Raw genomic sequence first — 9,923 nt, 5'->3', positions numbered from 1 at the left:
GAGGGACTGGTGCACTTCACAAAATAGATGGCATCATGAGGGAAGGAAAATTATGTGGATATATTGAAGCAACATCTTAGACATCAGTCAGGAAGTTAAAGCTTGCTCGCAAATAGGTCTTCCAAATTAACAATGACCCCAAGCATGCTTCCAGAGTTGTGGCAAAATTGCTTAAGGACAACAAAGTCAAGGTATTGGAGTGGCCATCACAAAGCCCTGACCTCAATCCTATAGAACATTTGTGGGAAGAACTGAAAAAGCGTGTGCGAGCAAGGAGGCCTAGAAACATGACTCAGTTACACCAGCTCTGTCAGGAGGAATGGCCCAAAATTCACCGAACTTAATGTGGGAAGCTTGTGGAAGGCTACCTGAAACGTTTGACCCAAGTTAAACAATTTAAAGGCAATGCTACCAAATACTAATTGAGTGTATGTAAACTTCTGACCCACTGGGAATGTGATGAAAGAAATAAAAGCTGAAATAAATCATTCTCTCTACTATTATTCTGACATTTCACATTCTTAAAATAAAGTGGTGATCCTAACTGACCTAAAACAGGGAATTTTTACCAGGATTAAATGTCAGGAATTGTGAAAAACTGAGTTTAAATGTATTTGGCTAAGGTGTATGTAAACTTCCGACTTCAACTGTATATTAAACAGCCATACCTAGCATAATACATCATACAACCCTCCTTCCCTGAGATTCCAACAACAGTCCTCAAACACTTCAGAGCTTGTCACTACAATAATCGCATAAAGTATAAATATGTGGTTTGTTGGTTACTTTGAATACATTCCTCCAATACCTATTGTCACAGGGAGGTATATGTTTATAGCTAAGTGATAGAAGCCACCCTGTATGTGATGTCAGTACCCTGTGCTCTCAGCATTGTGTACATATATTCAGGTTATCCTTAGAGTAGTGCTTCCCAAACTATACCATATTTCAGGCTGGGACGCAAGAGGAATTGGTCTCCGCTTGAGCCCTGTTTGGGGAGCACTACTCTAGAGTGACATTCTGTTTAACAACACACCTATTCAGAAGCAGAAATACTCATAGCATACAGTACAGAATATACACCCCTCCATACAGTACAGAATATACACCCCTCCATACAGTACATAATATACACCCCTCCATACAGTACAGAATATACACCACTCCATGAAAATATAATCATACATAAATACAATTGTTTCTGGAAATATACAAATATAATTTTCACATGATATCTTATAGTTTTCATAATATTATGATTGTTTCAAGTTTCAGTTAAACCCTTTGATTAAATTAACCAGTATATGCTACTCGGACCTGGCAGAATCCACGTTCACCTGTGCAATACATCCAGTATAGATATTCCTAACCCATAGAGAGGATTATAAAGTGCTTTATGTGACTCAGTCTGTTCTGTGAGGGTTACAGATCTACTGTAGGATGTCCAGTTCTATGTCCTGTGAGGATTACAGATCTTGGACGTCCAGTTCTATGTCCTGTGAGGGTTACAGATCTAGGATGTCCAGTTCTATGTCCTGTGAAGGTTACAGATCTAGGACGTCCAGTTCTATGTCCTGTGAGGATTACAGATCTAGGACGTCCAGTTCTATGTCCTGTGAGGATTACAGATCTAGGACGCCCAGTTCTATGTCCTGTGAAGGTTACAGATCTAGGACGTCCAGTTCTATGTCCTGTGAGGATTACAGATCTTGGACGTCCAGTTCTATGTCCTGTGAGGGTTACAGATCTAGGATGTCCAGTTCTATGTCCTGTGAAGGTTACAGATCTAGGACGTCCAGTTCTATGTCCTGTGAGGGTTACAGATCTAGGACGTCCAGTTCTATGTCCTGTGAGGATTACAGATCTTGGACGTCCAGTTCTATGTCACTCTCTTTTGGTTTCCTGCGTTTGGCTCTGGCTGGAGATCGGCTCCTCCTCTGGCCTTTCCCCCCTGACCCCTCCCCCGCAGACGCCATCTTGTGTCCATCAGAGACAGTTTCATTGGGCTCTATCAGGGTTAAGGAGCACATTTGTGAATCTGGGTCTGTGTTCTCCATTGATCCTGGCTGGGACTCCACAGAGGTTCTGGTCATCTGGTGGATCAGAGGGATTTCTCTCTTTCCCTCTGTCTCCTCACCGCCATCTTCTTCAGGATTAAACTCCTCCACAGCATTCTCCGGCATCTCCTCCTCTCCTCCCTCTTCCTCATCCTCAGCCTCTGCTGACACCCCCACATTATCCTCTGTGTCTTCCTCAGGAGTCTCCTCCTCTCCTCCCTCTGTCTCTCCATCTCCTCCTGTCTCTCCCTCTCCTCCTGTCTCTTCCTCTCCTCCTGTCTCTCCCTCTCCTCCTATCTCTCCCTCCTCCTTTTCACTCTCTTTCTCTGTTGTTTCTCCTGCTGTGTTTTCATTCTCCAACTCTCCCTTCTCTTCTTCCACCTTGAATTCAGACACCACATTGCTCTCCTCCTCCTCCTCCTCCTCCTCCTCCTCCTCCTCCTCCTCCTCTTCTCCTGTTCCACCCTCCTCTGTCTCCTCTTCAGCTTTGTCTGTCTCCTCCTCCACTGCTCCCTCTCCTTCAGTCATTTCTCCACCCCCCTCCTCAGCTGCTCCCTCTTCAGTCTCTACTTCCTTATCCTCTCCCCTCCTCCTCACCCTCACCCATCTCCTCCCCTCTCCCGTCTCTCCTTCTTCCTCCTCCTCCTCCTCCTCATCCTCAGTTCCCTCTACCCTCCGTCCTCCTCCTGTTCTTCAGCTTCTATCTCCTCAGCTATTTTCTCCTCTACTTCCCCAATCAGAGACTCAGCTCCATCACTCTCCTGTCCCTCCTCCTCCTCCTCTCCCCCAGTCACTCTTTCTTCTTCCTCTTCCTCCTCAGGGATAGCTTCCTGTATGACAACAGTTGGTATAATATCCTCCTCTTCCTTGTCTTCCTCGTCTTCGTGTACCACCTCTAGATCCCCAACCTGCTCCTCCTCCTCCTCCTCCTTCTTCTCCTCCTCTTCCAGGTTGTCATTGTTCTTCCCCTCCTTGGGGGTAGGGGGCGCCGGAGGCTCTGGGTCTTTCTTCATCCGTAGGATCTTACACAGATCAAACGCCATCATCACCGGCGCCTTGGCAACCACAGCCTCCATTTTGATTGCCTGGGCCTCCGCCTTTTTCCGTATGCAGGCGTCGCAGGGACAGTACTCGTCCTCGCTGCGCTGGTCGCTAACATCGCCTGAACCCTGCTCTCCATCACTCTCATTCACCGACTGGACCTTCATGACCTTCAAAGCAAAGTCTAACTTTATTTGGAGTGCATTTATAATATGGCAATAGGGCCTACAGTTGACAATAAAGTAGGAATTAAAACACTATGTATTAAAGGGATAGTGCAAGATTTTTCTACTTACCCAGAATCAGATGAACTCATGGATGAAATGTGTATGCGTTCAGTTTGAAGGAAGTTTCTAACTAGAATTAGCGCGATGAATGGAAGTCTTGGGGATCAGCATGCTAGCATTCATTGTGCTAACGCTAAAACTACCTTCAACTTCCTTCAAACTGCACGCAGAGACATACAAATCGAATCCATGATTTCCTCTGACTCTGGGTAAGTAGAAAAAAAGTTCACTGCTAAAATCTCTTTCAAATCTTACTAAAAGTTTGTTTTAAAGCTGTTAAACTTTAAGAGCAATAGAATCACTAACTGATTTAGAAACCTCAGGGGTTTGCCCCACTCACCTTTAATCTCCGCCTCCTCTGGTCTGTTTCAGCTGACTCCCGGGACAGGTTAGGGGGGCGTGGCCCCCGGCTTGCCCGCCCCCGGATCTTCCTCAGTTCATGATCAATGCTCGTCTGGATCCTCTTCTTCACCTCGTCTCTCAGCTCAGTGATCATAGCGTCCAACATCGCATTGTCGTCCAGGTCCCACCTCACCTTCACAAACACAACAGTATTATCAAAGATTATCCATAAAAAAACGTATTTATGATTTTCATGATGATGATTATTATTAATGCTGTTGTGTTTGTTGTTGTGGTTTTTATTACTGTTGTAGCAGTACCTTGAACTCAGCCATGGCGTCTACGTAGTGGGTCATGAACTGTTTCTCCAGCTTCTTCAGCAGGTTGAGAACCCAGACCGGGTCAGGGTCCTGTGAGACACGCTTGGTGAGCAGCGCTCTCTGGACTGATGGGGGTGTCCCTGAGCTGGGGGTGTCCTCTGGGGTGTCTCTCTCTGTGTCAGTGGGGGACTTGTAGGCTGTGCTGTCTGAAGAGGACGGGCTCCCTGGGATTTGTAGGCTCTCAGGGGTCTGCAGCAATTCACCTCTCCCTTCATCATCCCCTGGGCTGCCCCGCACTCGGCTGGTGATGTCTGGGGTCGCCGCTGGTGATGCTGCTTCCTCTCCTCCTCCAGCTGCCTCCCCCTCTCCTGCCTCCCCCTCTCCTTCTCCTTCCCCTCTCTCTCCCTCCGCTATGAGAGTGATGTCACCCGCTGTTTCATCTGGTCTGGTCTTCCCAGAACCCCCAGACCCTGCTGAGACGCTGGTCAGGTCCACACCAGAGTCTTTCAGCCTCTCCTTCTCCTCTCCCTCGTCCTCCTTCCCCTTCTCAGGCTCGGACAGCCACAGTGACTGTAGTATATCCATGACCTCTTGGTAACTCTGGCCCCTGTCAGGGCTCGGGTCTGCAGCTGGAGAAGTGGGCGGGTCGATGAGCTGCAGCTGGGCCAGACAGTCCAGCAGACCTTTAGCAGAGGAGCTCAGTCTGCGTCCGTACACAGAACCTATCTGGAGTAAAGAGACAGGTGGGAGAATTAAGGATTAGGAATAAATCATATCAAAAAGTTATTTTTTCTCCCCCTGAAAGTCATACAAACCATGTGAATATGACAATAAAAGTATTCAAATAATAACAGTTATTAGTATGCAATATATAAGTAAAACTATACTGTAAAGTATATAACCCTATGAGTACAAGACATGTAAGTTGAAAATACATTGAAAATATGTATTTTGAACGTCTTGTGCTCACTGGGAAGTAAAAGTATGTGAGTAAAAGTCTAGAAACAGGAAATACCTCGGGTAGGGAGCTGCATCGGCCCAGTGAAGGGCTCAGTAGAACCTTCATCACCGCCACAGATGAGTGGCAGCTCCGGGGCAGCTCGGACTCGCTGCTGAGGAACAGGTGGGGATGACAAGGAGAAGTGATGTCATTGGTGGGCGGGGCTGGGTCAGGGCAGCAGTCAGCACACTCAGAGCACTCTCCCTCCTCCCTTTCCTCTTCTTCTTTCACCTCCTTCTCCTCCTCCTCTTCCCTTTCTTCCTCCTCCTCTTTCACCTCTCCCTCTTCCTCTGGTTGCTGGGCAGCCTTCTTTACTTCCTGTTCCTGTTGTCCTGTTTCAGCCGTGTTCTCCTGCTCCATCTCTGTGGTTTCAACCGGTTCTTGTTTCTCCTCAGTCTCCTCTCCTCCCTGTCCCTCTGTTTCCCCTCCTTTCTCCTCTCCTTCCTCTCCTTTTTCTTCTGTCTCCTCAATTCCCTCGTTCATCTCGTCTTCAGGGTTATCCATGCTGCTGTCAGCAGGGATGCCTCTCAGCCAATCACTGACGACGTCATTGGGCGAGGTGTTGGGTAGACAGAGGGGATCCAGCTCCTCTATCTCCTCCTCTTCCTGTTTGGGCTTCTTGCTCCTCTGGCTACTCCCACTCTTCCCACTATCAGTGATGCTAACCTTTGACCCTGCAGGGCTGGAGGGACGCGAGGCAGCCATGTTCCCCCTGAGCAGGTCAGTTGCTGACAGGGACTGGGAGAGGAGGCTATCACTGACGCTGGCTGTCCCCAGCTGGATGGTGGGTCTGGAGCCCTCGGGGGGATTGAGGGACTGGGAGAGAGGGTCTCCCGCTTTGGCTGACTTTGGTCTGGAGTTCCCTTTGATTACAATCTTCTCAGTTTTGGAGGTTTTCACAGAGCGAACGCTGCCCGTGTTACTCTGAGCTCTGACCCTGTGACCTTTCACTTGTAGGAAGGATGCCTTGTCTCTGGCCTCTCCTCGTCCTGGGCCTCGCTGGCCTTCTGAACTTTCACCTTTGACCTGGTGGAGCAGGCGGAGGAAGCAGCTCTGGAGTCTCTAGTGTGCACGCTGGGAGCTTTCTTCTCTGTGACATCATCTCTGACATCATCATCTCTGTGTGTAGCCTTGCTGGCAGTTCGGCTGGCGGCTTTACTTTGAGACTCCTCTTTGGTCTTGGTGGTTTCGGTGGTGGCAGGCGGTGTCTGATTGGTGGATTTAGCACTGGCCTGTGGTGCTCTGGAGAGGGGGTCTGGTGGTTGAGGAATCTGCTTTACTTTTGGGTTTTGTGCTCACGGCAGATTTCACACTGCCTGTCTCAAGGTCATCTCCTGTAGTGCTGGGGGCAGTTCTATAACCCTTCTCACCTCTCTCTTTTTTCAGGTGCAGAAACATACTTCTATTAGTGCCATTAGACTTATGAGATGTACTGGATTTAGCTGAGACGTGAGATTTAGCCGACATGGCGCTAGCTGGTCTCTCCTCTGTTTTCTCTCCCTCCCCGTCAACCCCTGTTGTTTCAATGGCAGGGACTTCTGCTGTTATGGGTGCTGGAGAGACCGCTCCAGTACTTCCATTACAGGTGGACTTGTGAGAGCTGCTGGACTTTGCTGAACCATTAGATTTAGTCGACATGGCACTCGCTGGTCTCTCTGTCCCCTCTCCTCCGGTGGTCTCAACAATATCAGCTTGTTCTGAAGCTGGAGTTCCAGCCCTCCTACTACTAGTAGACTTATGAGATCTGGTGGACATGACAGAGGCGGTGGATTTAGCTGACATGGCGCTCGCTGGTCTCTCAGTTTCCTCTTCCTCTTTGTCTCCCTCTTCTTCCTCACCTGTCGTCTCGATAGCAGGAACATCTTGAGCTCTACTACTTCCAGGCCTGTTAGACCTGCGGGACTTTGCTGAAGCGTTAGATTTAGCTGTCATGAGACTGGCTGCTCTCTCCTTCTCCTCTCCGACCTCGTCTCCTCCTGTTGTTTCGATAACAGGGACATCGGCTGGTCGGGAGCTTGGAGTCTCAGCCCTCCTGCTGCAGGTAGATTTATGAGACCTCCTGGACTTGACTGAAGCAATGGTTTTAGCTGAGATGGCGCTCGCTGGTCTCTCCTCTGTGTCTCCAGCAGCAGTTGTATCGTCAACCGTCTCATCTCCCCCTGTCGTCGTAATAACAGGGATGTCTTTAGTCCCTGGAGTCTCAGCCCCTAACACTCCTACTGCAGGTGGACTTGTGGGACCTGCTGGACTTTGCTGAAGCCGTAGTTTTAGCTGACATGACGCTTGCTGCTCTCTCCTCTCCCTCAGCATCTACAGCAGGCTCAGAAGCTGGTACCACTGGTGAATTGGAGGAAGGGGCCCGTTCTGCCTTGCTGTAGGTAGACTTATGAGATCTGCTAGATTTCACTGAGGCGTCATTGTTATCCAACATGGCACTCGCTGGTCTCTCCTCTGTGTCTCCGGCAGCAGCAGCCGATCCGTTTTCATCTCCCCCTGTCGTCGTAGTAGCAGGGAACTCTTTAGCAACAGGCCTCTCAGCCCTAACACTCCTACTGCAGGTGGACTTGTGGGACCTGCTGGACCTGACAGAAGCTGACACAGTCTTCTCTTCCTCTGTTTTCTCTGCTTGATCGTTGACTGGAGTTTCACAAGCGGCTGGCTTTGGAGTGGTAGCCTTACAGGCAGACTTATGCGTCCTGCTGGACTTGATAGAAGCCCTAGTTTTAGCTGACATGGCGCTTGCTTCTCTCTCATCATCTTCAGCAGGTTCAGGTTCAGTAGCTGCTACCTCTGGTGAGTTGGGGGAAGGGGCCTGTTCTGCTTTGCTGCAGGTAGACTGACAGGACCTACGGGACTTGGCTGAGTGGCTTGATTTAGCTGACATGGAGCTCTCTGCCCTCTCGTCTGTTTCCTCTCCCTCTTCTGCCTCTTCACCTTCACCCGTTGTCTCAATAATAGGGACTTCAGGTGTTTCAGAGTTCGCAGAAGCAGCCCTAACATTATGACTGCGGGTAGACTTATGGGATCTGCTGGACTTTGCTGAAGCGTTGCTTTTAGCTGACATGGCACTGGCTCCTCTCTCCTCTGTCTCTGCTGCTCCTGTATCCTCAGCAACTTCTGGTTCTGATCTGGGAGATGATGCCCTCTCTGAAGCTTTGGTGGACCCATCTGCTTTGCTACAGGTAGACTTATGAGACCTGCTGGACTTGGCTGAGAGACTAGATTTAGCTGACATAATGCTTGCTGCTCTCTGCTCTCCTCCCTCTTCCACCTCTCCCTCTTTCACTTCTCCCTCTTCCTCCATCTCTCCCTCCATCTCTCCCTCCATCTCTTCCTCCATCTCTCCCTCCATCTCTTCCTCCATCTCTCCCTCCATCTCTCCCTCCATCTCTCCCTCCATCTCTCCCTCCATCTCTCCCTCCATCTCTTCCTCCATATCTGCAAGGGATTCTGAGGCCTTAGACTTATGGGAGGTTCTGGAGTTCCTGCCCTTGACTGAAGAGAAGGATTTGGCTGAGAGGGCGCTGGCTGCTCTCTCCTCTTTCTCTCCCCCCTCCACATCTCCCTCCTTCCCTGTTTCCTCCCCCTCCTCGAGCAGAGACAGGTGTGACATCTTGCTGGCTGCTCGGCCCTCTTGGTAGTAGTGGGTACAGTTGGACCTGATGGTCCTCTGAGAAAAACCACACTCATCTGAGCCACCTAAGAGTCCGCTCCCTGACCTCTCCTCCTCCTCTTCCTCCTCCTCCTCTTCCTCCACCTCCTCCTCACATTTTGATCGCTTTGACCTATGTGACTTCTGTGAGGGGCAGGATGCAGGGCTGTACCCTTGGTCACACCCCCGACAGTGAGGACATACACTGGACCCCATAGACCCCAAAGACCCAATGGACCCCCCCGAGCCACCGGAGAGGCCGGTGAGAGTGGACATAACGCTGACTGCCCTCTCCTCCCCCTCCTCAGCTTCATCATCTCCCTCCTCTGGAGCCACAGGGGTCCTGATTCTGTTGGAGGGAGATCTGGATCTATGGGAGGATCTGTGGGAGGATCTGGATCCATGGGAGGCTTGGCTGGCCTTCGACCACGAGCTGTCCACTCTCTCCTTGTCGGCCTTAGGGATGACTTCTCCACCGCGGCAGGAGCATGAGTTACTAGAAGGCCGGGAGGAGGCTCTGCTCCCCCTCTCCTCACCCATGTCACGCCTTTCCTCTTCCCTCTCTCCCACCTCCTTTCCCTGTGGGGTGTGTTTCCTGCTCCTGGAGGAAGTAGACACACGGCTGGGAGGTTGTGGGGTCAAGGGGAGGGCTTGTGGGGGGTCGTTGCTATGGCAACAGCGTGAGACACTGGGAGGGTGGTCAACCACATCTTCCTGAAGTGCCTGGAGGACATGGGAGGAGCTAGACAGAGGACGCTCCTCCCCCTGGTTGTCTGTGGCACTCAGGTTAAGCTCGCTGCGGCTGCAGCTGCGGCTGACTGTACACACCTCCACCATCCCTCCATCCCTCTCCACCTCCACCCGTTGCTGTACCTCCTCCCTGACGCAGCACTCCTGGACAACCCTTCCGGGCTCTGAGCACTGCCTGTGGGTCGCCCGCCTCCTCACCAACTTGCTGGAGCGGCAGGAGGAGGAGGAGCTAGAGGAGTGGGTGTGTCTAACCCTGGAGTGGGAGTGCTTAGAGGTCTGGATGTGGGCGGGGTTCTCCCAGAGGTCATACTCCGGGTCCTGTCTCTGGAAGCAGCAGGCACAGTGTGGCTGTGGCTCCTCCAGGGAGGGCTGTGGAGGCTTGGGGGCGTAGTCGGCAGCTTCAGCAACACAGGAGGCGGAGTCAGGGTCTGAGCAGCTTTCTGATTGGCCTTGCTGCAGGAAACAACGATAACA

General features: G+C 50.8%; 1 protein-coding gene across 1 annotated transcript; it reads right to left on the bottom strand.

Annotated features, from left to right (window-relative positions):
* Positions 1 to 2,725: 2,725 nt before the first annotated feature.
* On the bottom strand, positions 2,726 to 5,997 carry LOC121544227 (retinitis pigmentosa 1-like 1 protein). The gene is made up of 5 exons (XM_045218622.1): positions 5,063 to 5,997; positions 4,459 to 4,773; positions 4,048 to 4,386; positions 3,726 to 3,920; positions 2,726 to 3,268 (listed from the first exon to the last, which is right to left on the bottom strand). Exons 1-5 carry the CDS (start codon positions 5,750 to 5,752, stop codon positions 2,726 to 2,728), a joined length of 2,082 nt encoding a protein of 693 aa, XP_045074557.1. The 5' UTR covers positions 5,753 to 5,997.
* Between the last annotated feature and the right edge of the window lie 3,926 nt (positions 5,998 to 9,923).

Source organism: Coregonus clupeaformis, unplaced genomic scaffold, assembly GCF_020615455.1.
Source record: "Coregonus clupeaformis isolate EN_2021a unplaced genomic scaffold, ASM2061545v1 scaf1692, whole genome shotgun sequence".
Classification (NCBI taxonomy): Eukaryota; Metazoa; Chordata; class Actinopteri; order Salmoniformes; family Salmonidae; genus Coregonus; species Coregonus clupeaformis.
This window is presented reverse-complemented; position numbering and strand designations above follow the sequence as displayed.

Excerpts from the sequence above, each read along its gene's own strand:
- LOC121544227 (XM_045218622.1), bottom strand. The coding sequence starts at position 5,752 with ATGGCTGCCTCGCGTCCCTCCAGCCCTGCAGGGTCAAAGGTTAGCATC. Across the intron at positions 4,774-5,062 it reads GATGCAGCTCCCTACCCGAG|ATAGGTTCTGTGTACGGACG; the intron begins GTATTTCCTGTT and ends TCTTTACTCCAG. Across the intron at positions 3,921-4,047 it reads ACGCCATGGCTGAGTTCAAG|GTGAGGTGGGACCTGGACGA; the intron begins GTACTGCTACAA and ends GTGTTTGTGAAG.